At 48.0% G+C, this 27,950-nt stretch overlaps 1 protein-coding gene across 8 annotated transcripts in view; it reads left to right on the top strand.

Moving 5' to 3' along the window:
- Positions 1-27,950, top strand: part of ATXN7L1 (ataxin 7 like 1) — a 228,333-nt gene that overhangs the window by 102,514 nt on the left and 97,869 nt on the right. Inside the window, exon 4 of one of the 8 annotated variants that reach the window (XM_032402356.1) lies at positions 1,918-5,938. The exons of the other annotated variants lie outside the window; for them this stretch is intronic. Within the exon in view, the coding sequence (XP_032258247.1) occupies positions 1,918-2,003 (86 nt within the window). The 3' untranslated portion in view covers positions 2,004-5,938. Of the gene's footprint in view, positions 1-1,917; positions 5,939-27,950 lie in introns of those variants that run through there. 8 annotated transcript variants of the gene reach the window in all.

Raw genomic sequence — 27,950 nt, 5'->3', positions numbered from 1 at the left:
TTGGATGGCAGGCAAAGAGCTAGAATTCCCAAAACCAGGCCCCGGAGAGCTCCCCTGCACCATGCATCCCCCTCTTCTTAGGGAAAGAGCCCTCGAGACCATGAGGACACTCAGTAGAGGCCAGCGACGGGTCAGTAGAAGGTACCAGAGGGACACCAGACTCCCTAAACAGAGAGAAGAGATCAAAGTGGAACCTGGGCAGGGAATTGAAGGGAAGGAGGGGATCAAGACCTTCCTCTGAAGTAGGGAGAGTGTATAAGTAACCTATTGCCATGTAACAAATTACCCCAACATCTGGCAGCTTGAAACCACAAGTATTTCCTGTCTTGCATGGTTTCCATGGGTCACAGGCCTGGAGTGGCGTAGCTGGTGCTTCTGGCCCAGGCTCTCTCATGAGGTTGTGGTCAGGCAGTCGTCTGAGCCACTGTCATCTGAAGGCTCGGCTGGGGCCCAAGGACCCTCTTCCAAGATGGCCCACTCACTGGGCTGTAGGCAGGAGGCCTCAGTTTCTCCTGCTCACAACAGAGCAGTTGACATCCCGCAGTGCCAGCAAGCTAAGAGAGAGAGAAAGCCAGAAGGCTGAAGCAAGTGCCTGAGAGTGAGACGCCACCTCCTGAAGGAGGGGCGCCACCACAGAGTGAGGCCCTCTCATCCTCCCCTTGCCAGGCTCAGAAAAGCACGGGAGTAAGTGATATGGGGCCTTTGATGAAGCGTGACGGGAGCTTTAAAAAGGACTCCAGGGCTGGCTCTGGGAGTTCTGCCTGATGGGGCTGAGGAGGGGTGGTTGTGTAGAGGAAGGGGCATTGGAAACTCTGGGGGCTTTGAGCCCACGATTCTGTAGGGGTCATGCGGACCCCTTACCTCTTCAGGCCATGGGCTATGTTGCTCATAAGGGACTGAAGCCCCCTGGGAGTCCCAAGGCTTAGGTTTGGTTGCAGAGAAGAGGAAGAAGGGGCGCCTGCTTAGAGCCATCTCTGTCCTAGAGAAAGAGCAGTCGACAGCCCCAGCATCTCCTAGGTCCTCTGGCCTTCCAGATGCCCAGGAGGCAAAGGAGAGCAATTCCAGGCAGACATGGTGTCCTGGAATAAAGGGGAGCTTCTGGGCTGTGCCTCCCAGGAAGGATATTTGGGGGAGGGATGTTGGGAAGCAGGAGTGGGGGAGCCTCACTCTTTTTTATTAAAGTGACCCCATTAGGGATGATGGCTTGGTACTGCTGGGCACAGAGGCAGTCAGCCCTTCATGGCTGTGACTCCTGCGTCCCACACAGAGACCCTCCCATGGGGACACATGTTTATTTTGGCCACCCCAGCTGCATAAATGGATGCAGTTTAGCAGTCTTCTTTTGAGAATACAGAACCATTGGTGGTCATATTGTACTGTATCTGTTCTTATCTCCCTTATCATCCCCAGGGAATAAGCTAATCAAACTTGCTGATGATTTTACACTAAGAAGGAGATAGCTAATAACTTGGATGACAAGTATTAGAATACAATGTGATGTGGATAAATTGGGTCCATGTATTAAGGGCTATAAAATGAGATTCCATCAAGGCATGAATAATGGTGCCTGTGGAAAGGATTAATCAAATACCCCATTAAAAGGTATAGGAATTCTGGTCAGACAGCCCCTGTTTAATTACACTCCTGCCCCCACCCCGCCCTCTCACTCGGTTCCCTCTGAAACTGCTTTCTACTAGGAGAAATGTGGAAACGAGTTTAGAGGAAATTATAGAAAAATTGGGGACATACATTTTGATAGAACAAGATCATGAAGACAGATTTAAGCAACCAGTGTTTAATTTAGAAAAAAAAAAAAGATAAGGCAATTGGCGTGAGTAATCATTTACAAATGTAATTTCCAGAGGAGCCCTGTTGATACAATTCAGCAAATGCCAACAAAGCATTTACTTTCCAAAGGGAGAAAGCAAGACAACAAGACAAATGATGCCATCTCCAGGAATGGACCGAAGAACAGCCAAGCCATAGAGGAGAATCAGGTGTGAGAATGGACAGTGCAGAAGGTAGACAGAGCTTCTGAAAGATCTTGGAGGACTGGCATTGTCTGGAGAAGGCTTCCTGGAAGAAGAGACTCCAGTGGAGCCCCGCAGTGTGGACAAGCTTCCATGTGCTGCAAACTCGTGAGCACACTCTGATGACAGGGTTTAGGGAGAAAATGGGCTTGAGCAGAGCAGGGGGCCTCTGTGGGATTCTTCTCTTCATTTCCACCACTACCACACTGGTCCAGGCTGCATCACTTCTCACCTGGACAAGTGCAAAAGCCTTCCAGCTGTTTTCCGTGCTTCCACTCTTGCTCCTCTACAACCCATTCTGCTCACCAAAGTCAGAATCGAAGATCAAAGTTAATCATATCATTCTCTTGGCTTCCCATTGCTTTTAAGCTAAAAGTAAATCATTGTCATGGCTATAAAGTCTTGCATGGTCTGAACCACATCCTGTTCCAGGCCCCCTTTCACTCTCTAATATGCCAATCAAGCCGACCTTCAGTGTTTCAGCATATTGGGTCTTCCCGCCACAGGGCCCTTGCACATGCTTTTCCTTCTCTGTATATGATTGTTTTTCTTCCTCTCCTCTTCCCAAAGCTAACTCTTTACTCATCCTTCAGAATGCATCTTAATGATTACTTCCTCCTGGAAGACTTCTCTGATTTCCATAACTGAGTAAGCACTCTCTTATACCTCAAAAACAAATGTTTATTGTGTGAACATATGATTAATGCTTATCTCCCCCACTAGGCCACAAACTGCAGGAGGGCAGGGACCCAGTCTTTGATCCCTCAGAGCCTAGCACTGTCTCATAAATATATATCGACTGGATCATGACATTTAATTCAGAACAGGGAGACTAGTAGAGAAATTATGGCCGACCAGTATGTAGGAGAGTGCCATTGTGAATTCTTACTGGGATGAAAAGCTGACTGCATGTTCAGACTCTGCCACCTGCTGGTTGTGCTGTTGTAAATAAATCACGGGTCCTCTCAGGACCTGTTTCCTCATCTGTAACGTGGGGGTACCAACAGCCATTTCACATGGTGGTTGTGAGAAATTCATGAAATAATATACATAAACACTTTTTAACTATAAAACCAGACATAAATGTACTCTGTCATTTTTTCCAGTGCTTGTCATTAACTGTCGGATGGATGAATGGATGGATGGATGGATGGACGGACGGACAGATTAACAGTTAGGGAGCCAGTGTGAGAGCCAGGAATAGTGTGATGGAAGCCAAAAGAGGAGGGAATTTCAAGAAGTAAGAGGAGGCGTGGTGAATGACCACAACATCACCTACGGTAGAGCAAGCAAGGAAGTCAGTGGTGACCTCAGGACAAGTCCTCCTCAGCCTTTTCACTTTGTCTGTGCTTTCAATGACAAACCTTAATTGTAACTTAATCGCTTTACTGATTTTTATCTTTTTGGGAGGAAATCGAATTGATTTGCACACACAGCAAAATTGGTGAGATGACTCCAGCTGCCACCAGCGGGTGCTGACAAGTGAAGAAGTGAGCGTCAGAGGATGAGAAAATACACTACACATTTATTTTAATAAGGCCTAGTATACCTTAGTTATTTATTAAATTGCCATGGATAAGTAGGTTTCAGTTTCCAGGGTCGTTGCATTTTTAACTGCCTGTGTTCCAGTAGGAGGAACAGGGCTGGATGTGTAGGCAGGTAGCCATGGTGTGAGATCCATCTGAGGGCAGTTTCACTGCTATGAGCTTTTTCTGGGTCTCTGTTTACATCCCACTTTCTATCACAACCATCCACGCAGGGTAAGTCACTCTAACACACACATACCCTAGCTAAGTACATGGTCCTTTAGAGTGGTTACTCCTCCAACATGGCGGCTTAGGCCTCACTGAGCCAGGCCCTGATCCAGCCACTCTGTGTGCCGGCCCTGGGGACGAGTGGCCCAGGCTGCACCTGAGCCCCACGCTTATCATCTCAGGACTGACTCCCATTGAGTAGGAAAGACATGATAAGTAAATGAACCCCCAGTGGCCAATTTCAACATTCATCTTCACTCCCCATGCTCCAAACCTGGCTGACAAAACTAGATACTCAATAGTAAAAAAGTTAAAAACAAACTAGAAGAAAAGACCACCAGTTATTTTGTTTCCATGTAGTAGTTGGTGGTGTAGAACATGGGTCTATGAAGTAAAGAGGCGGTATTCAAGAAGACTTTAAAATGGCTCAGGGAGGGTTCGAAGACCCCCGCTCTTGAGCATGATGGCAAAAGAGCATGTTGCTGATCTAAAGACAGATCCATGCATGTCTCTACCTCTTCCCCACATCTCCCAGATCTAGGACTTTCTCTGATAGTCATAGGTTCAAATGTTTAGTCAGTAAAGTGGTTTCCTGTAAAAGGATACACACAGTTTGCCAAAAAGGAACGCCCAGGCCCTGGTCCCTAGAAGTCCCGTTACATTCCAGCCTGGGAAGTGTGGGAGGCCTCGTACCTGTCTTCAGTGGTGGACCCTCATGGGGAAGCTGGGTGGTCAGTGGCAGGGGGACCTGGCTACAGGCAGGACTGGACCCTCTCTCGTGGCTGCCTGGCAGAGGCAGCAGGGCTGAAACCTGTAACCACTGATCTGTCCTCCCTCTGGTCCCCCGAAGGTGCAAACCCCAAAGCTCTTGAGTCTTTCTGACGTCCAGAAACACGAGGACACAGTCTCCTGCTTCAGATGGAAGAGCATGATGGTTCAGAGCTAGGTTCACAGTTCAGCTCTGCCTTGCCTAGTTCCTGCCTTCTGCTGGCTGAAATCTCCTGTGTAGAAAATCGGTATGATCATGCTTTCTCGGGGAGGCGGTGTGAAGATTAAATGCCATAATGCACATAACATGCTTAGCCTGAGCCCGGCCCAGCATGAGAAGTGAGCTAACAGAGGCATGGAAGCCATGGTAGATTTAACCCCCTTTCCAAGTTCTGGTCTGCCTTGGGATGTCCCCGCTGGGCCCCAGCTCAGCCTGCCCTTCTGGAAGGTCGTACACTGGGTGGCTCTTAGAGGCTGAAGTTGGAAATCTTGAGAAGATAGGAGTCCATGATGGGGTTTGGGGTGGAGGACAGGGACAAAAAAAGGGTTCAAGGAAGGACTCTGTGGAATTCCTAGTGAGCCAGAGATGGGCCCGGAGGAACAGTGGGAGCATTTGGGAAGATAAGCAGTTAGACTCGGAGCCCCAGCATGACAGTGTCACAGAGCCCAGGCAAGGAAGGAATTCCAGGGAGTATCAGATCTTTCAGAAAGGTAGCCTAGGACAGGCACTAAGAATCAGAAAAAAGCTTCTGAATCAGATTTGCCTTTTCCGTGAAAGTGAATTCAAAATAATTGGGTTTTAGAGTTTTAAACATACACATTGTCATCACTGGAAATACCCTAGAGTGTTGTAAAAACTTAGCAAATTGCAACTCACTTACCGTCTACACTCTAAGAGCAGGAACCCAATCCAAGCAAGCAGTTTTGAAAAACTCCTGAACCCAGGAAAGACGTGGGTCTGCCTGTCCACTGTGCATTAAGTTCTTCCCCCGATTATGTTTCCCTCCCTGCTCCTCCCCGTCCCACATTCTCCCCGCTGTTGACAGGGAGGAGGACACACAATCCTGATCTCCTTTACAAATAAAAGCCCCCTGGAGAACCAAGGAAAGAAGTATGAACAGAGAATCAGAATGTGATCAGTCCAGGCCTCTCTCTGATTTCTTTTATTCCCCCTGACGTCTTTCAGGGCCCTTCCGTGGCTTTATATAATACTGCTGTAATAAAGGTCTGAAAGTGGTATCAGGAACCTATTGCGTTTGAAGAGTGCCTTGGGTTTTGAATTTTTTGCTGTACCCATCAGTTTTGGAGTTTTTTCTTTCTGTGCAAATCAAAACAGACCCTACACATGTTTAATTTTTTTTTCTTTTTAAAGATTTTATTTGTCAGACAGCGCGCACGCGCGCAGGAGCAGGGGGGAGGGGCAGAAGGAGAGGGAGAAGCAGACTCCCCACTGAGCAGGGAGCCTGACTCAGGGCTCGATCCCAGGACCCAGGATCATGACCTGAGCTGAAGGCAGACGCTTAACCAACCAGGCGTCCCTCACACGCGTTTAATTTTAAGTGTTATAAAACCTCTTGTCTCCTAGTACAAGAGTGCTCATTTCTTTTGTCCATTTTGGGGTGTCAGAGCCCTGGAGCATGTAATTTAGGGTCCTGGACTTATTAGGGGGGTCTCGAGGTTACCATTAAGTGGATGCACTCTCTATTAAGTCAATGTTTGATAAAGCCTTGTGAAATGCTAATAATTGTGTTTGTGGGACCATCTGCTGAGATTAGAGAAAGGAAAACTTTTCAAGTGTAACTTTTCTTGCTTCAAACCGTAAGTAAATGGCGAGATCTCATCTTCCCTTCATCTGTCATTTATATTTATTACATTTGGTGAGTCTGGTTAGTGGTGGAGATTCCTTTGGCTTTTGCTACATCCAGGCTCCTATTATGAAATCATCTTTGATAAAACTTAACAGTATACAACCCTGTGCCCTGGGGCATAGCGCGATGTCAAACCCCATTCCAAACTATATTGAAAGGCATTAAAGAGAAGCATTCCCCAGTCACTTCCAATTGTTTTAAAAAAATGTCATAAATCACTAGTTACACAGAGAGCTCCCCCAGATCCCATTCTCCTCCTGTCTCATTACCTCTATTGTGAGAAAGTGATTATGGTGGGGTGTGCCCTCCTTGAGAACATGCCTTGCATACAGGGTTTTTCTCAGGCAGGTGATTATTTGCATTAAGAATGAGTGCACTTGGACGTGTTGGCATGCACCAAGGCAAAATCCAGACGGTGGAAAAATGCAGGTTTGGTGGCCTGAGCCTTCAACAGATAACAGATAAGGCATAGATGGAGGTAGAACTGGTGGTCACTTAAAAGAAATGTAAAGGACATCTAAAAATATGGATAGGACTGGGACGCCTGGGTGGCTCAGTCGGTTAAGCGGCTGCCTTCAGCTCAAGTCATGATCCCAGGGTCCTGGGATCGAGCCCCACGTCGGGCTCCCTGCTCCGCGGGGAGCCTGCTTCTCCCTCTCCCTCTGCCTGCTGCCCCCACTTGTTTGTGCTCTCTCTCTCTCTCATAAATAAATAAATAAAATCTTTAAAAAAATAAAATAATAAAATAAAATAAAATAAAATATGGGCGGGACTGGCCTACAGCGTCTCAGGACACACAGTTGGGTGATGAGACCATAAACAAACGCGAGGAACTGAAGAGTGTAAGTTAGGAGTGCGGTTGCTTCTGGGGGCAAGGGGGTGGGCTGCAGTTGGGACATGTGTGTAGAGGGGCTTCTTGGAGGGGGCGGCACAGTCCTCTCCCCTCACCTGGCTGGTGCTTACTGGGGCGTTTGCTTTCTCATCTTTCCCAGTGCAATCCATTTGCTTTGTGTGGTTTTGAATGTCTATGCTTTATTTTACAATAGAAACTTCTATTTTAATGAGTCCACTTGGGGTTCATATTACCTACAGTCTTTCCAGAATTTGTCTTGGGGGGGTTCATCTTAAAATATGTCTTCGTTTTCTCACTGAGAGGAAAGTTATAAATCCAGCTGGAAATTCATCAGTGGGGTTATCTGGCAGCTTGGTCAGAACTGCGAGCCTGGTGGTGGAGCTTTTTCTGGCTACTGAAAATCCTTTGGTCTTTCTTTCCCACCCCCCCCCCCCCCCCCCCCTTTTTTTTTTTTGATGTAGCTAATTATCCAGTCAGTTGCTTTTGGTAATGGCATAAGCACCTGCAGACCCACCTTCCCTAAACAAAAGCTGGGACCCTGACAACAACATCTGCTCCTGATCTTTGGAAATCTTTAAAGGCCACAAAGGTTTGCTTAGGGGAACTTACCCCTGTCGTGAGCCCCACTTTCTCCACCTCACTGTCCCTGGAAGTGCCAGTCTGAAGCAGCCACCCCTGTGGTGTGATTTTAGGATGACCTCTGACATCTCTCTGTCTGGCAGGGGCATCATTCCTGTACCTCAAGGCTTTCGCCCCTATTAAGTGTAGTTCCACGAGAGCATTGACCACCTTAGCACACGTAAGTTAGGTGAGAGCTGGCTTCAATAAAGGGATAAAGTCATAAAGAGTAGGACTCTTGAAGCCTGAGGTCGGGACACAGTAAGGGAAGACCCAACGGGGGGGTTGGTGGGAGTCTACCTTTTCTTCCTTTTCTTCTTTTTATTACACGTGCCCTCAACATGTTGATATTTTCCAGCTAACTCTAGGATCCCACTAAAACACATTTCCATCTGTCCCTGGGGCTACATGAAATTAGTTGTCCAACTTTCTCAGTGCATAAGCCTGAGTCCAAACCTGTTTGGGAAGGAAAGGCAGGAACCTCATCTGTTTTTGCTCACCATTGAGTTCTCAACCCTTGGCACGGTGCTTGGCACACAGTGGGTACTCAGGAAACACTGGATGAAGAAGATGAATGAATAAACAGGGGACCAGGCCAAAACCAGCTTGTAGCGAGGAAGCGTGCACAGGGATCTCCTGAGAGGGGCAGGGAGAAAGAGACTGCTCTCACTCCGTAGGCTCTCGGGGACACCCCCCACCCCTTGCCTCCACCCCTGGGCATCTCTCAGAAGCAGCCTAGGTCTGCCACTCTGTGCCGCCCTGTCCTCGACAAGGGAATCAGCCAGCACCTTGTTCTTGAGAGAAGTACCAGCTCTTCACACAGTTTCTCCCACTTGGACAACACTTCTGGGGTCATAGAGGTATTTCCCCACACGCTGTCTCACGGGCACTGCACAATAACCTCATGAAATAGGTACTTCCCACTTTATAGAGGAGGAAACTGAGGCCGAGGAGGATTCAAGTCACTTTTGAGGAGCAGAGCTATAACTAGAACCTGCAACTTGGGATCCCTGCGTCCGGGATCCTTCCTGCTGCACTGTCCTAGGCACCGAGATCCCAGGAAAGGGGGATCAAGCATCAGCCTTGCCCTCAAGAAGCTTCAAATCCATTTGGGGCACGGAAAGCGACCTTAGAGAGTAAACATAGGCCACTGAACATCCTGGAGCATGGCCCGATCCTTCCCCAGGGTAGCTTCACAGAGATGGCATGAAAGATTCCTGCCGTTGCTTCTCAGAAAGTTTCTCTCTCTAAACTTATTTACAGAGTATGGAATGGGGTGGCCCAGTAGGCTCCACTGTCTGCTGTAATGGGGAGGACTGGGAGAGCATAAATAATAGAAGCCAAAAGGAAATCCCAGAGACCTTATTTTGATCAATGGTGTCAATCTCACGCTTCAGACCTCATTAGGAATGACCACATTGTGGATAGGAAAAAGAAAGCAAAGGGTCGAATCTGTAATTGAGATAACCGTTCCCTATAACAGAGTTACTCCCCGGCATGCAGAAACGCCCCTGCTTTTTGGACCTCCCGCCACCTCAAGCTCTTTCTTTCGCATCCCTCTTTCCGATGCTCTCTATGACCCCTGCAGGCAGTGGGGCTGATCCTGAACCTTGGAAACATTGCCCAAGGAAGGCCGCCTCCGTGCTGGAACTTGAACCTGAGCTCTTTCTGGCCCCCACCTCTTTTCTGGCTTTTTTCCTCTGGTGGCTCATGTCGTCCTCGTCTTTCAGCCGTCCTTGAGAATGACCCAACAGTGGCGGCTCCGCCACACCTTGGTGAAGTGCTCACTGACCACTTGGCTGCGTTATAATCATTTAATTCATCTATGCCTGGGAGGAAGAGGTGCTTTATTTAGAAGCTTAGTAGTGAAAACTTCCAAGTAGTTCACCATGAGCTTGCCAGCATTGGGATGATCCCAGAGTCTGCCCACTGTGCTCCCGATCCACTGAGCAACAGGGGGACAGATAACCAGCAGGCTTGGTCCGCAGTGCAGCCAGCGTGCTGAGGACCACGGGAGGGTTGTGTCTGGGTTCTTGAAGAGAGGACAGACCAATGCAGGAAGGCAGGATAATGAGAAAACCCTCGAAAAAATAAGCAGATTTTTTTATGCTCCTCCTCCCAGGCTGGGGCTAGTCTGAGGCTGCCAGGCAGTGGTCGTAGCCAGGACTGTAGGGTCATTAGGGTGACCTGGGAAGCTTTCTCATATCCTGGTGCTAGTCCTGGCATCTGTGTGTTTAAAACCACACATGATTCCAGCATGCAGCCAAGCTTGAGAACCAGCGATTGGCCAGGTGGTGCTGGCTTTGTCACTGGTCGGCCTGGCTAGGCTGAACTACGTCTCCCAGAATTCCCTGGCCTGTGGGTTTGTCATTGGGTTGGGCCACAGAGGGATTCTGGGGAGAGCTGGAGGACAGAAGGGAAGCAGTACATGTATTGTCGGCTACCTGCTGGCTCACCCCATTGCCGGTAGCAGTGGCCAGGCCTGCAATTGCTCCACCTTTCCCTGCATCCCCCTTCAGCTTCTCTGACTCCCAGGCCAGCTGCGAGTGCTTAGCTCCGTGGCTTCTGGGGGCTATCCCTACTATCAAGGTCAAAGGCAGCAAGAGTTTTAAACCATGCTCATGGGGTTCCAGATTGTTCTTGGTCTACCAAGGCCTTTCCTTCCCAACCGCCTGCCCTATGGACTTCACGCTCCAGCATCGAATACAAAACAGCCTTATAGGGGCTGTTTAACCAGCAAGTCCTATTGTGAAAGGTCCAATACCTGTTCTCCGTCCATACATACAGATCCATCCGTATCCATCCTTGTCGCTCTGCTTCCTCAATGAACCAACCAATATAGGTAGTTTTCAGAATTGTGGAGTAAGGGGTTGTTTTCATCCACAGAGAGAAGGCCTTTCTTAAACTGGAGGCTCAGTTTAAGAAAGAGATACAGGTGGCTCTGACTGAAGGGGAAGGTGGGTCTGACGGTTCCCTGTCTCGACCGCCATCCCCCAAGGTGACACATGAAGGGCAATTTGAAAACCCCTAGTAGATTCATGCTCTCCGAGTCTGGTGGTGCATGGGAAAGCAGACTTCTCTGGGAAAAGTCTTAAAGATGTAAATCCCGGGCTTTACTTCACATCTAGGAATAAGAGTCTCAGAGGATTGGGTCCAAAGTGAGAATTTTTCAAAAGCCTCCTTTACCCCAGCCTTTCTGGGTCATTGGTAACATTCTGGTTCTTGATGTTGGTTACGAGGCTGTTTTGTACATCCAAAGTTAAAAGGTGGCACACTGTGATTTTTACTCTTTCCTATATGCATGTTATACCTCAATTTAAAAAAAAAATGCACGACCCCCCATTGTCCCACTCCGCATAATCCCATATTCCAGTGACTGGCCAAAGTTGACAACCGCTCGTCTAGATGATTCCTTGTACCCTTCCTGGCAAAATTCAGAGAGGAGCAGAAAGATGTTTAGCCATTGGGAATAGTTAAGGTGCATCCATAATCCTAATGACACAATCCCATGCAGTTATTCTAACACTTGAGGAGGAGAATATGAAAGAGTGAGGCAGCCAGCCAGCTTGAAGCAGTAGGCATGGGTTGCAAGGAGAATGAAAGGGGGCAGTTTGGAAGATCATCCTGGAGCCAGACCATGGCAGGCTTTCAATGGCAAACTGAGAAAAAGGAAAAGCCACTTTCAAAGAGTTAAGGCCTTATTTTGAGGAACAGCATCGGGTGGCAGGGCAGGGCAGTTGGGGAGGCGTGGGGCTTACAGATTTGGAAAGTGATTGATAAAAGTAACATTTTAAACAATGCAATTGTAAAGAGGCACCTGGGTTAACATTTAACTGCTCACAAAACATTGTTTGAATGCAAACTGGTGAATGACAGAACAGAGGACAGGTCCTGGCCTGGAAATGGGACATGACCTTCCTTTGGTGTGAGACAGACTTTGCAACCTGAGCTTCTTCCTGAGGTGCCTGTAGCCTATACACACAGTTCTGGAATGTTCTTAAATAGAAAAGAAATAAAGGGGGGGTAAAGCCCAGTTCTCCCATTTGAAGGCCGAGGAGATTCCTATGAGGCACGGCTGTTATAGGTACCTGAAGATTTTATAGTCAGAGTGCAGGGAGAAACTTCACAGGCCGTAAGTGTCCAGAACAGGTACAGCCGTGGTTCTCAGCCCGGCGCCTGGACCGGGGAAGCAGCAGGTTTGGGGACGACATAGAGAAGCATGTTGAATTACTATTGTTTCCAGGGCTTTTGAAATAAAGAACAGGCTCTATCCCAGAGGAATTCTGCAGCTCCCCTCAATTTAAATCCACCAGCCTAAATGCTGTCTTGCGTCTGCTTTAATACCCAGGGACAGAGTTTATACAGCCTCTTTTAATGGCCCTTTTCTGAGTGTGACAACTCTGCGCCTCCCTCCCCACCCCACTCCCAGGCCCCAAAGACACCTCCAAAGACTACAACTCCTGAGCTTTCACAGTAAGGGCAGAATTAGGCTTAAATATATTGGTTAAGAAAATCAAACCTGGCTGGCTCAGTCGGAGGAGCGTGCAACTCTTCATCTCAGGGTCGTGAGTTCGAGCCCCATGTCGGGTGTAGAGATCACATAAGTAAATAAAACTTAAAAAAGAAAAAAAAATCAAACCATAGGCATCATCCAGCTTCTTTTGAGAGATAGACTTTCTTTCTCATTCCTGTCTGACTTAGAGTATTTTCACTTGGTCCTTTCGTACTCCCCCAAGCTGTACCTACACCCTAAACTCGATTTTGAGGACTATCTACCGAGAACTCTTTGACCCCCCCAGGGAATTCCTTCTGGAGCCCCACACACTCCCAAACATCTCTCCACCAGTTCACTGATATGTGCAGAGGGAATGCAAACCAATCTTAACAGTAGTTTCAGTCTGAAATAGCTAGCAAGACAACTGTAGTAATGAAAACAGTAACATGGGGGCATTCCAGAGGGAGAAGCCAGTTCCGTGCATTCCTGCCATTTCCTTGCTTCTCCTCCTGCAGATAATTGGAGAATCGATGTCCACAATTTCTCTCTCCCGCTGCCCTCTCCCCTCCCCAACTCAGGGCCTTTCATCGTTTTTTTCTTGCCAGCATCTTTCAGGAAAGGGAAGTTTACTTTAATAGTCTGCGCCGCTGGCTCATGAAACCACCTGACCTCCTCCTTGCTCTCCGGGGTGGGCCCAGCCCCGAGGACACAGAGGGAGCCCTGTCCACGCCTGGCTCCCGATTGTTTTGCTCAGATCATGTGTAGCAGCTCTCCAGAGCACTTTACTTGGCTAATAAAACTTGGCAGAGGCACAGGGTACCAAAGTCCCGAGCCCCAGGCTCGACAGGGAAGCCTCTGGAAGCATGAGGGTGAGCCTTAGCTTTCTGATTGTCATGCTCAGGCTCAGGTAGCCAGGAGGATGCCCTGCTGGGTCGCTGTCAGGCAGGAGGGTTCCCGTGACGTCAGTGTCATGTCTGCATGGATCTCAAAGGCATAGCACCTGTCCATTTGTGTGGTTCAACAGGCAACATCTCCTCAAATCAGAACTATGGAGTGTTAGAAGTGGAAAGAGTCCTCCAAGATGACAGCTCCAACCTCCGCACCCCCTCGCTACAGTGGAGGGACCCAAGACCCACCGAGGCCATGCAAGGGATTTGCCCAGAGTCCCTCAAGTGCGAGAGAGCTGGGCCACTCTCCCAGGTGTTAAGGTCCAGCATTCCACTGCCGCCCCTTGCCCCTTTCCACAGATGCAATGTCTCTTCATACTTCTTGTGAGGACTGTGGAGGGCCAGGACATTACCAGGTACAGCAGAGGGTCACAAGGCCCTCAGACCTGGAAAAGTCACGGCCCCTACCCAGGCTGGGCCTTGGGGGTGGGCATACTTTTTATTTTTATTTTTTTAACCACAAGTAATCCTTAAAGCTAATTTGCCTTTGTTTCTTCTGTCTCGGTCTTCCTTTCAGTTATTTTTTATTTAGGTCTCCAGGGGACTGTGTGTGTGTGGGAGGTTTCTGAGAACTCTGACTGTAGGCACGAGATATCATGTCTCTCAGCCTCGACTATGATAAACTTCACCAAACGGTTTTACAGTAAAAAAAAAAAAAAGTGATGTACTGCACATACAGAATCTGTATATCACGATTTTATATCCATAATACATGTGTTTTCACATTGGTGAAAGTGTACCTTATAACATTCTAGGGGAGGAAATGTGGATTCAATTACAGGTGGCCTTTTTTTATTGAGATGTAATTGACATATAACATCGTATTCACTTTAGGTATACAACATAATGATTTGATATGCATATGTATTCTTAATTCATCAAATCAGCAATACATGTACCTACTAAAAAATTCAAAAGGGGGACGCCTGGGTGGCTCAGTTGGTTAAGCGTCTGCTTTCAGCTCAGGTCATGATCCAGGGTCCTGGGATCGAGCCCTGCATTGGGCTCCCTGCTCAGCAGGAAGCCTGCCTCTCCCTCTGCCTGCCACTCCCCTTGCTTGTGCTCTCTCTCTCTCTCTCTGACAAATAAATAAAATCTTAAAAAAAATTCAAAAGGTACCAAGAGGGTCTACACTGACAAGTCCCCCTCCTCCCTTGCCTCCAGCTACCCATTCACCTTCCCAGAGGCCATAGCTGTGAAATCCTCCCAAAGTTAGGCAAGCATAGATGTGTTCATTTCTTTTTCTTTTTTAATAAGTGGGTGTGTATTATATACACCGTTCTGCTCCTTACTTCTTTAACTTAACAATGCATTCATTCATTACTTTAACAAACATGTACTGAGCTCCTATTAGGTGCCACTCAGTAGCCAGAATACAAAGGGAACCAAATAGATCCTTGGCCTCTAGGAGCTTAATGGGGGGATAGAGACGGGAAACAAATCAGGAAAGTCAATGTGGGGAAGGGCAGGGAGTGCTGTTTCCCATGAGCTAGTCAGGGAAGGCCTGTCTGAAGAGGGTTGAGGCTGGTCCTGCGTGAACTTGGAGATGGGGCCTCGTGGATACTTGGCAGAAGGACTCCGGGCAAGGAGAGCGGCCAGGGGAAGACCCTGAGCCTGGGGCATGCCAGGCCGGTCATGCTTCTGGGGCAGCAGAGCTGGGGCGCCTGGAGCTTTTAGGGTGAAGAACAGTGTGAAAGGGGCGTAACTATGCAGGAGGCCTACGGGGTAAACCCTGGTGAGGACTGGGGCTTATTCAGAGTGAGGCGGAAGTGCATGGGTGGGTTTTGAGCTCCCTCAGGTCACTGGTGGGGGACACACTTGGAAAGGGAAGGGTGGGAATGGGATCCCATCAGAAGGTGCTCGTGGAAGCCCGAGGGAGAAAGCACAGTGGCCTGAATCAGGCTGGTGTCAGTGGTGCTGGGTCTCTTTGGAAGGTGGGGCCAACAGGATTGTGTGGCTGATGGTGAGGTTGCAAGGGGCCAGTGAACAGGAGGCTGGGCTGACCCTCAGGGCTTGGCCTGAGCAACCAGGTGAATGGAGGGGCTGGACTGAGATGAGGAAGAGCAGGGGAGGGGAGAAGGGGAGCATTTGGCTTTGCATGTTACATTAGAGGTGCCCCTTCAACGGGCAAGAGTTGGATGTTAGATACAGGAGTAGGGACTTCAGACAGAGGTCGGGGTTGGGGAACAAATTTGAGACTCATTAGCATATAGGTGTCCCTTCAAGCCCTGGGAACAGATTAGATTAGAGCCGAACATTTTTCATACCACAGTCCATCTGCAGGAAGGGAAGGGGACACTGACACCAGGGCCTCTGCCCACTCTCGACAGGTCCCCATCCATCGCCCCCAAGGCCAGAGGGTTCCATGTCCCACAGCTGTCACTCCTTTGGGGCTGAATGCATTGTGCGGTCACACAGTGTGGAGTCGAAGAAAGAGCATTGGGCGGCGGGGGGGGGGGGGGGGGGGTGGGGGGGGGGTGTCAGGACCCAGAATCCAGGGCCGGCTCAGGCCCAGTCAGCTGAGGGACGACAAGCCGAAGGCCCCTCTGCACCTGGCCACGTCACCTGGAAGGGTTCGAATTAGGTGGTTGCTGAGGACCCTTCCCATGGTAATGTTATTTGCCTGTGAGTCCAGTGGCCTGAGGAGGACAAAAGAAATCCCTACACAGTAGCCACATGAAAAACTACATTCCAAGGACATTCACAGAGTGAAAGGAAGACAGTGTGGTTGACTGTGGAGTGCTTGTCTTGGGGGGAAAGAAGGACATTTCAGACTCACAGAAAAGTTGCAAAAATAGTTCATCCCCCTCCCCCATATATATGTGTGTAGATATACGTTTTCATATATTTTTATATATTGTGGTTTATAGGTTTTTTGAGCTGTTTGAGAGTAAGTTGCAAGTATCATGTCCTCTTACCCCTAAATATTTCAATGTGTATTTGCTAAAAACAAAGATACTCTCTTACATAACTGTAGCACGATTATCGAGATCAGGAAACTAATGTCACCAACAGAGACCTTATTCAAATGTTGCCAACTTCCCCGTATAGCCAAGAAAAAAGTAAAAATCCAGAATTACATGTTGGGTTTAGCTTTCCTGGCCCTTTAGTCTCCTTGCATTGAATGGGGAGGGTCCTGCAGCCTGCCGCTCCCAGCCTTGGCCCTGGTCAAGATTACAAGCTACTATCTTGTAAAATGACCCTCAGTTTGCTTTGCCTGATGTTTCCTCAGGGTTAGATTCAGGTTTTGTATTTGGGGCGGAAGGCTCTTGCCAGGAGGTAAGGTCTGAGTCGGAGATATTGGGACAAGGACAGAGGGAGGGCAGGGCAGTGCCACTCACGTGAGGAGAGGCCCTTTTGGTGGGCACCACACAGCTCAGAAACTGGAGTGGGAACTGAAAGAGAATGTGGTGTGGATGCCACGCATGTTAAATACCTTCTGAGCTAATGTTTGGCAAAAAAAGTAGGTTTATTCTCCCCAATTATTCTGAACCATTAAAAAATCACTGCTTCCAGGGCGCCTGGGTGGCTCAGTCGGTCAAGCGTCTGCCTTCTGCTCAGGTCATGATCCCGGGGTCCTGGGATCGAGTCCCGCATCGCATCGGACTCCCTACTCAGCGGGGAGTCTGCTTCTCCCTCTGCCCCTTCCCCCCCCCCCCCCCCCCCCGCTCATGCTCTCTCTCAAATAAATAAATAAAATCTTAAAAAAAAAAAATCATTGCTTCCATGTAGGGCCTGTGCAGGATATACACTTAACACGCCTCCTCTCACTCAGTCCCTCAGTGACCCGAGGGCCCACAGTGTTTCTCTCGTTTTACAAATGGGGAAACTGAGGCCCGGGGAGCAGGTGCCGTTAGGAGTGGCATCAGGCCTCTGCCCTCCACCCCCCCCCAGCTCATGCTCTTTGCACTCTCCGGTGCTGTTTCAAACCTGTAAGAGGGTATTCTCCACAATCAGCCCTCACTTTGCTTCGCTCACAACAAGGCTTGAATAAAGACTCCAGCTCTATTTTCCACTCATGTCAGTGATTGATACTTGATTAATGTTCAGGATTGCCGTCATCTAGAGCGTAATTTTTACAGATGCAAAGACCAATTTTGTTGTTACTGAGGCAGAAAGATCTATTTCCTCCTAAGTTATCAGACAGATTTGGAGGGAACCGGTAAGCACTGGGGCGTCTTGCTGGCTAATCCTGAGACGAAGCTGTGTCGCATCTGGCCTCCTTAGCCTTTGTGCTGGGCGGGGCAGGGGGCTGAGAGCCAGAGGCCCCAGGGCACACAGGTGGGCACTGCCTGGGCTCCTACTCGGTATCTGTGTGACTCTCATCCATCTGTAAGGGGAAAAAAACCTCTCGATGATCAAAGCTGCCTTCTCAGTGTTACCCTGAGGGGCTACGTGGAACCGTGGAGAAATCTCCTTGTGGACTTTACAGATGCAATCACTTCCCCACCCGACTGAAATGCATCAAATGCATCAAATGCTTCACTTCCCCACCCGACAGAAAATCCACACTGAAAAGTGTCCCATCTGTCAGAACTGCTGAGCCAGGCTGTTGCCCCCACCCCCCAGCTCTAAAGGACAGCGGTTGGAGGACTGGGTTCGAGACCGGCTCTGAGCAGCAGGCTACCCAGCCTCTTGGGGTTTCTGGCGGTGGGAAGGGTGTGCCGAGTACCTAGCCCCCGTTCCTGGCACAGATAGGCCATTATCTTCGCTTTTTCCTCTTCTCCCTCCTTTATTTTCTGCCCATTCGCTTTCTCCTCCTCCATGTTGCTCTCCTGCTCCCTCCTTTCCCCTTTCTGACTCCCTTGGTCAAAGCAAGAGTTATTATTTTGTACCCAAATCACCAACAGTGATTGGGAGGCCCAGTCCCCCAAGCCTCCGACCAGGAAAGTAAAAAGATCGATCAAATCCTAGTTTGGAAAGCATGACCTTGGCCTTAGGAGGTCTTGCTTTCTCCCAGAGAAGCATTCACTCTATCATTTTAGCTGGAGGAACTGGGCTGGAAGTTGGGGTGGGCACGGTGTGTTGAGAGGGGGAAGGGCAAGCAGCTGGCCACTGGAAGATATCCACTAGGGGTAGCTGTGGGATCAGCAGCCGGTGACCAGCTTTGTAAGAGGGACCTGGGTGTGTGTGTGTGTGTGTGTGTGTGTGTGTGTGTGTGTGTGTGTTATGGAAAATGGGGGGCCTTTTTTTTTTATTTTTTTATTGTTATGTTAATCCCCATACATTACATCATTAGTTTTAGATATAATGGGGGGCCTTTTTAAATTCAAAATTGAAATAACTTTCCTGGAAGTGTGAATATGAAAGAATTAAACAGAGCTTGGATAAACGGTTGTGAATGTGAGATGGGTTAAGAATGTAAGTATTTAGAATAACATTTGCCCCCCCGCCCCGGGGTAAGCCCTCAAGCAAGTGGTAACCATTTTTTTTTGTTATGGTGAAGGGCCTGGACTCTCCAGCCAGATGGTCCGCATTCCAGCTCTAACATTTCTAGTTGTTCAGCCTTGGGGAGAAGTTCCTTTACCTCTCTGTGTCTCAGTTTCTCTGTCTGTAAAATGGATATGATCAGAGTACCTACATGGGAGGATTATTGTGAAAATTCATCAAAATCAAATGAATTCATATCCATAAGGCACTTAAAAGAGCACCGGACGTGTATTAAGCAAACCATATTAGAGTTATTACCTGGGGTGCCTGGGTGGCTCAGTTGGTTAAGCATCTGACTCTTGATTTCAGCTCAGGTCATGATCTCAGGGTCGTGAGATAAAGCCCCTCATCAGTCTCCTCGCTGAGCATGGAGCCTGCTTAGGATTCTCTCTCTCCTTCTCCTTCTGCCCCTCCCACCAAGCTTTCTCTCTCTCTCCAAAAAAAAAAAAAAGGAAAGAGTTACTACCTGCTGTACTGTTCACTGAGAAAATTATCCCCGGATTTTGTTCATATCCAGGCATATTTGAGAACATCAACAAAGAGGCTGGTATTCTTGAACTTAGAACACAATCTGTATTTCAAGGCTAGGTCCCTGCACCAGATAAAGCAGGGCATCCCCACCATGGGGTAGGTCACACGAGAGACAGAATACTCTTACTTCTCTGAAGTTCTCGTTCTTCAGCGAAGTCATTGGGTCTCCTTGCCTTGGTGCATGACAGTGGGTTCTTTGAGCAAGGATCTGGCCCTCACTGGATCAGTTTCTTAGGGCTGCTGTGACAAAGTATTGCGACAGAAGTTTCTTGTCTTACAGTTCTCGAAGCCAGACGTCTGAGACCAAGGTGTCCGCAGGGTCTCTTCCTTCTGAGGGCTGGGGGAAGAATCTGCTCCATGCCTATCCCAAGCTTCTGGTGTCTTCACTGGCCATCTTAGACCTTCCTTGGCTTATAGATGCATCACGCCCATCTCTGCCTTCATCTTCACAAGCTGTTCTCCCTGTGTGTCTCTGTCTCTGTGTTCAAATTTCCCTTTGCTAAGGACACGGTCCTATTAAATTATGGTCTACCCTCATGACCTCGTCTTAATTCGATTATCTGCAAAGACCCTATATACAAGTAAGAAAGGTCACATTCCCAAGTACGGGGGGTTAGGACCTCCACATCTTTTAGGGGAACCCAATTCAACCCATAGTACTCACAGTCCGTCAAGCCCTCACATCGAAGTTGCTGAAACCACCTTCCAGCTGGCTGATCCCTCGGCCCTCACCTCCCATTCCCGCTCGCCTTCCACACAGTGGGAGAAGAATCATTCTCCCACTCCATTGTCCCCACGGAGGCATTTATTTCATTCCTGACACTGTGATCAGAAAAGAAGGTCGAACTCAAATGGGTCAGAATCAAACACCATCCAGCAACATGTTGAAAGCCAAGCAACCTGGTTCTTGGGTAAAGAAAACGAAGGCTTTATTTTGTGTGAGGGACTATCTATTGGCCCAGTGCTCTGGCTGGAGTTCAGTATGGCCATCTGGGGTTGTTTGGGTTTTCTCTGGGCTCTTTTCCCATATCCAGAGGAGGCTACACAGTGCAGTAGAATTAGCATTTGGAGCAGAGCGTCATGTCTGTTCTGCTGCTGCCCAGCTATGTGAACTTGGACCTGCCTTTCTAGGGCTGTTCCCATTAGTCCACTGAGGAAGCTGGATTCACAATGAAGTGACTTTTGACTAAGGTCAAGGGTATATGTAACTTTATCACACTTAATCCTCACAACAGGCTGCTAAAATGGGTGTTGTTGGGATGCCTGGGTGGCTCAGTCGTTAAGCGTCTGCCTTCTGCTCAGGTCGTGGTCCCAGGGTCCTGGGATCGAGCCCCGCATCGGGCTCCCTGCTCGGCGGGAAGCCTTCTTCTCCCTCTCCCACTCCCCCTGCTTGTGTTCCCTCTCTCGCTGTGTCTCTGTCAAATAAATAAAATTTAAAAAAAAAAAAAATGGGTGTTGTTATCCCCATTTCACAAATAGGAAACCTCAAAGAATTGAAAGGACCTCAGAAGCCCACATTCTTGGTGCTATGTGACCTCCACATCTTTAACTACTCTGAGACCAGTGGTTTTCCATCGTACTGCATAGTCTACTCACTTGGGAGAACTTTAGGTTCAAGGCCTAACATGCCTGGGAGTAGGGCCTTGGTACTGGTACTTTTCAAGAGCTCTCCAGGTAATTCTGATATGTTTCCAGCGTGAGAGCCACTACTCTAGATGTTCTACGGATCTCTCCTGGTCTAGAAGCTCTATGAGTGCGCATGGCTTCTGAAGTCGTTGCTAAACTCCTCAGGCCCAGCCCTGGGAATTAAAATTCACTTGACCCAAGAATGTGTATTTTTCTGATTCTGAGTGTCATGAACCACTGATCGAATCTGCTTTCTTCATATGACATTGAGTGCCGTGCCCAAGGTCATACGGCTCATTAGTGGCAGAGCTGGGATTCTCCATCCCCTGCTGTCCCCCATCTTTCTGTCCCACACGTCTCTAGCGAAGGCATGGAATGCATGGTGCAGTTACCTGAAAATGTTTTTTAAAATATGGATGCCCTGGCCCCACCCCAAACCAATTAAGTTACAACCTCTGGGGGTGGGCCTGAATGTCTGGCCTTATGGGAGCCTTGTACCAACTTTAGTGTGCATATGACTCCCATGAGGGTCTTGTTAAAATGCAGCTTCTGGGGCGCCTGGGTGGCTCAGTTGGTTAAGCGTTCAACTCTTGGTTTCAGCTCAGGTCATGTTCTCAGGATTGTGAGATGGAGCCCTGCGTCGGGCTCCATGCTGGCTGTGGAGCCTGCTTAAGATTCTCTTTCCCTCTCCCTCTGTGCCTCCCACTGCCACACACATGTGCACACACACTCTCTCTCTCTCTCTCTCTCTCTCTCTCTCAAAAAAATAAAGTTCTGTATCATCATTAAAAAAATGCCAATTCTGCTTCCATGGTCTGGGGTGGGGTCTAGGATTCTGCATTTCAAAACAGGCTCCCCTGTTGTTGGTCCAGGGACCCCACTTTGTGCAGCAAGGCCTTAAGGTATGGCCCCAGGTCCCTCAGAGTGTGCAGACCTCCACACCTCTGCTGGCATCTCCCTTGCCCGCTCAGTTTGTACTCACTGGATTTACATTTGCTTACTCTTCAGCAGAGATTTTCCACTGTATCATTTATCAAAGTTGGCCTCCCTACCCACACTTTAGAGTGTCTTGACCCCAGGGACCTTGGTTCCAAATTCTTCACCCTTGCCCTCCTCGACCCATCTACTGAGTACTGTGTTCTTCTCTGGCTGAGCAAATACTTATGGCACATCCACTAAGTCATTTCTTTTCTTTTTTTTTTTTTTAAAGATTTTATTTATTTGACAGAGAGAGATACAGCGAGAGGAGGAACACAAGCAGGGGGAGTGGGAGAGGGAGAAGCAGGCTTCCCGCTGAGCAGGGAGCCCGATGCGGGGCTCGATCCCAGGACCCTGGGACCATGACCTGAGCCGAAGGCAGACGCTTAACGACTGAGCCACCCAGGCGCCCTAAGTCATTTCTTTTCTAAGTAATCTCTATGCCCAACATGGGGCTTGAACCCACAACCCAAGATCCAGAGTCACATGCTCTGTTGACTGAGCCAGCCAGGCACCCCATTACTAAGTAGGTATACCAGAACCATACCCACAGCCCTTCTGGAGGAGCTTGCTGTCCTATAGGGAAGGTAAGACAAGTGTGAAAGTCACTGTAACACATGCCTGCGAAGAGTCACAGGTACCATGCATAGGGGTTAAGTGTGTGGGGCCAGACTGCCTGGGTTTGAATCCCAACTCTGCTACTAGCCCTGTGGCCTTGAACAAATTACTGAGCCTCAGTTTCCCCAATTATAAAATAGGGACAAGAATAATACATCCTTCATAGGATTGTTCTGAAGGGGTGCCTGAGTGGCTCAGTTGGTTGGGCGACTGCCTTCGGCTCGGGTCGTGATCCCGGAGTCCCGGGATGGAATCCCGCATCGGGCTCCCTGCTCGGCAGGGAGTCTGCTTCTCCCTCTGACCCTACCCTCTCTTGTGCTCTCTCTTTCACTCTCTCTCTCTCAAATAAATAAAATAAAATCTTTTAAAAAAAAAAAAAAAGGATTGTTCTGAAGGCTGAATGAACTAACAGATATAAATGCTGGTACACATTGTAAGTTGTATGTAAGTGGTAGTATTATTTAATTATAGGAAGAGAGAATTGACAACAGTATCGTGACATGCTAGAGCTTGAGGGATGCATCGTATTTGGATATCCAGAGATGGAGAAAGGGGATTCACGGTGGTGGAAAAAGCATGGGCAAAGATCCAGAGGCAGACATACAAGGACATACAGAGCCTGGAGTTTAGATTGACAGACGCTACCAGGCTTAGAATGGGCTTAGAGTGCCCATTGATGCCAGGTGGTGGCAATCCTTGAAGACCAAACTGAAAAGTCCAGATTTTATTCTTGAAGCAAAGAGAGAGCCAGTCTTGGGGGGTCTTATTTTTTTTTAAGATTTTGTTTTTAAGTAATCTCTACACCCAACATGGGGCTTGAACTCACAAGCCAGAGATCAAGAGTTGCATGCAAGAGAACACTCAAGGCAATTAAGTGACCTTGAGCCAGGACATGAAAGGAGTCACACAGCATGGAATCCATCTAAGCACGGGAGTTCACCACCCACAGCCTTGGGCCACTCTCTGCTGGTGGAATCTTGTCACCTCCCAGCCACACAACTCTTAGATTATCTACTCTAGTTAAGAGCTTCGAGCAAGAACACTGTTGTTACTCCTTTCCCCTCCCCCTTGATTCTTAACCCTAGAATAACAGACTCACATGGTAGACGATATCTAAGCTCACACACAGGTCAGTAGGCAGCATCTAGAGCTGCTGGCGAGTTGCTTAACTTCTCTGCGCACCTAGAGGTGAGGAATTTGTCTGTAACGTGAGGATCCTGAGAGTACTGATCTCACTGAATGGTCATGAGGTTAAATGAGCTCGTACAAGTAAAGCAGTTAGCACCCTATGCCTAGCACATAGTCAGTGATCAGTAAGCACTCGCTATTATTACAGTAGAGGAAATCTGAGCAGCTCGTGGTCTGCAGCATTAGAATGAGAAAGAAAAATGTAGTTACCAATTGGGAAAGGAGTAAAAGAATTATAAAAGCATGTTTGTGAAGATCTGTGGCAATAAATTTGGACATCTAGAGGAAATGGAGAATTTCCTAGCAAAATATAAATTATCAAAATTGCCCCCAAAGAGGTAGAACACCTGAATTGACCAATAACCATAGACTACTTTAGAAAGTTTATTAAAGAGGCCCTTTTTAAAAGGCCTTCATGGTCTTATAACTGGATACTATCTAGTCTTCAAAAACCAGGTATCTTCTTTGTTATTCAAACTATTTCAGGTCATAGAATAAGATGAAAATTTCCCTCAGTTCGTTTTATGAAGCCAGCATGACCTCAGTATTTAAAGCTGAAAAGCACATGTCTCTTCTATCTCAAAAGCTTTGAGGAAAAAGGTGACCCTACCAAAGAAAGATGGGGAAGAAAGCAAGACTCGGTGTGCACCAAAGCACTTGCTGTAAGGCCCCAGGTTCTCCCCTGAAGGCGTGTAGGAATCACTGGGGACCGCCAGGCCCCACTCCCAGAGATCCTGGGTTCATCAGTCTGGGGAAGCACTGGGCCATGGATATGCTCTTCAAGCTCCCCAGAACCACTGCTTTAAGGGAACTGGAAATTACGTAAGTCCCCACGCCTGGTTTAAGGTTCCAAACCATCCCAGCGCAGCAGAAGCAATTCGAGGAGAGACTTTTAGCCAAACCTTTGGCACAATCAGAGCTAGGAGAGGCAGCCACTGGCCACAGACATGCCAGACCTCCCATCAGATCCTAAAAGGCTCCACAAAGCTCCAGGTGCCATGTCTTGAGAGACCAAAGACCTAGACAGCAACAAGGCCAGTTGTATTGGCAACTTCTGAGCCAGCAACCTTGCCTGCTGCAGAGGAAGGCCAGGAGAGCCCACGGAGAGTTTTAGTCTCTGGAATCCAATGGGGTTTTAATGATAGACGTGTTCACTATTAAGCACACGTGGTAAGCAGTTACATAAATCATTAATTTGCAGTGTGTGCACACAGTCAGTCCCCGGGTCCGGCTTCTCCTCGTTCATCCATTCCCCAGTTCCCGCGTTCGGCACCAGCATGGACAGCACTATGACCACGCAGGCTGCCCGGACTGGGGGCCCTAGAATCCCTTCCAACCATCCATCATCCTCAGAACTCAAGACAATACTAGTTTTATATCCGTCTTCAGTCCCAGTGTTAGGTGTAAATCTACTCTGCGTCCCTTGTTTCATTAAATAGTAATAATAAAGCAATTTGAACAACTTTCACCGTAAGACAATATTTTTTAAAAAAAAGAATAGATTGTTGGCTTAGGTTTGGTTAATTAATAGAGGAGAGATGCAAACTGTATTCCTGTGTGCACCACGCCACCTCCATCCAACTAAAAACCAGCAGGAAATCTCACTAGGTTCTCAGAGTCCCTGCATCATTAAAGAAAGTGAAAGAACAAACGAAAAATTCCAAAGAGCGGTGGTGAGGTGGCACAGTGTCTGGTGTTCGCTTTATAATAGTCCCTAAAAGGAGCAGTTGGGGTGGGAATAGATAAAATAGGAATGGCAAAATATTAACTGTTGCAGCTGGGTGGTGGGTACAGGTGCACGTGATGTTCTTCTCTCCTTTTGTGTATGTTTGAAGTCTTTCCATAAGAAGAAAGAAAAGAAGACAGGGAGAGTCAACATGTTGGTAGGGATGAGCTTCCAGACAGACGCTTCTGGACCCCGAAATACGTGGGGGCAAGTCCCGGAAAAGGGACGAGGGTCTCAGTGCACATAAGCTTCTCAGGCTGTGCGTGCTGTTGGCTAATACTTAGCGGCTCCCTGGCTCAGAGCAAGGGCTCTGTGAAAGGTAGCCAGCAGCTAGCATCATTACTATTATAGATGTTGTTATTACGTAGCCCGGGCCATGGGGATCTAGCACGAAAGAGGCTGAGGAAACAAAAATTGCTTCTAGGTATTTGCCTTGAAACCGTCTTTAGCCCTTAGAGGAGACAACACACAGAAGAGGGACGAGTCTTTGTTCCTATAGAATAAATGTACCAGCTCTGTCTGGAAGCCTCCACCTTTTCAGTGAATGCTGACAATTCATGCACCCATCGGGAAGTGAGAGCGTAAATATAAAGGTGAGAAAATGCCAGAGCTTACGGAGAAATCCAGTCATGGCTTTAGGAAGGATAGTTCATGTGTATTCTCTCTTTGTTCTCTCCATCGCCCTCTCACTGTGTCTCACACTCTCTCCTTCCTCTCTCTCCCCTTCTTCCCTCCCCTCCCCCCGCCCCCAATTATTCACTTGGATTAGACTTTGGAAGACTTACAATATCTTCTCTTTGAAGAAGGCCTAGCCTGGTCAATGATGTTTATATGTCAACATTCAGGAATCACTTTCATTTACTAGCAAGCCCCATCTTATAAGAAACTCCAGAGCTGGCCAAGTCAAGGTTTTTAAAAAATATAAAAGGAGACTCTGAGGGCTGTGAAAGCTTTAGAATAGTACACAATAGCCAACAGGCCCTCAGCTGGAGGAGAGTCCAGGGTCGGAAGAGCTGGTGCATGCTTGAATCGAATCTTAACCAAAGATTATTGATGGTCTACTTAATCTGCAAAGGATTACCTTGACAGGAATTGGGCTGCCTACCCTGATTTGTGTCCAACTGTAGAATTTTTGAGTGATGGCAGATTGGCCTGGCCAGAAGCCGCAGCTGCCTCGGGCTCTGAGGCCCACTGAGAAGCAGTCGGAGCAAAAGATGGGACTTTGGGTTTTTGTTTTGTTCTGTGTTGTCTGTCTGTCTGGTGGTTGGTTTGGGTTTTGTTTTTGTTTTTAAGCCTTCGCTGCCTGAGAACCCCGCACGTGTGTTTAGGATGTCACACTGTCAAAGGTACATTTATTTTGGGGTCACGTCCTTTGATGCTCCCAGCAGCACTGTGTGGCAGGCTGTCCATGGGTTTCAAACCCTTGTTTATGGATGACGAAACTAATGCTCGGAGTTTAATGATTTGGGGGTCCAAAAATTAGCAGCAGAGCTACAACTAAATTCTTCGGTTCTCTGCCATTAGAGAGAAAGACAAAGGGATGTACCAAATGCTACTTAAACATGCAGTGTCTGGGGGCGCCTAGGTGGCTCAGTCAGTTAAGCATCTGCCTTCTTCGGCTCAGGTCATGATCCAGGGGTCCTGGGATCGAGCCCCGTGTTGGACTCTCTGCTCAGTGGGGAGTCTGCTTCTCCCTCTCCCTCTGCCCCTCCCCGTGCTCATGCACACTTTCTCTCTCTCTCTCTGTCAAATCTTAAAAAGATTATTTATTTATTTATTTGACAGAGAGAGAGAGCAGGCAGAGGGAGGGGGAGAAGCAGGCTCCCCACTGAGCAGGGAGCCTGATGTGGGACTCGATCCCAGGACCCCGAGATCATAACCCGAGCCAAAGGCAGACGCTCAACCGGCTGAGCCACCCAGGTGCCCCAATAAAATCTTTTAAAACAAAAAAACATGCAGTGTCTGAACTTACAAGGGCCTCAAAAGTATCAGGTGGATAGATGGATGGATAGATGGATGGATGGATTGGTGGATGGATAGATGGATAGATGGATGGATGGATGGATGGAACTCCCAGATGTTGGAAAGTGGGTTTTATTCACCTTTGTACACTTAATGCGCACCACAGTACTTTGACATGCACTACCCACTTCCTAAATATTTGTTGAATGAATAATCCACTTATGTATGCATATACTTTTGTACAAAGACAAACGAGAGTTTGTGGAGAAGGTAACTTTTTGAGCTGTAAAGAATCGAAGGGACTGATAAATACATTGTGAGTGTAACTATTACTATTTATCAACACATACCGTTCACCATACTACCATGTAAAAAATCTCCCATGCATTCATGTATTCATTCCAAAGATATTACTGAGTGCCTGCTTAGTACTAAGTTCTAGTCTAGATATTGGTAATAAACAGTGAACGTGAAAAATGTGGTCTCTGCTCTCACAGAAATCACTTTCTATTTGGAGATAACAGATAATAAGCAACTAAACAGCATGTTAGTACAGAG

The sequence above is a fragment of the Phoca vitulina genome, unplaced genomic scaffold (assembly GCF_004348235.1).
Source record: "Phoca vitulina isolate PV1807 unplaced genomic scaffold, GSC_HSeal_1.0 scaffold4, whole genome shotgun sequence".
NCBI lineage: Eukaryota > Metazoa > Chordata > Mammalia > Carnivora > Phocidae > Phoca > Phoca vitulina.
This window is presented reverse-complemented; position numbering and strand designations above follow the sequence as displayed.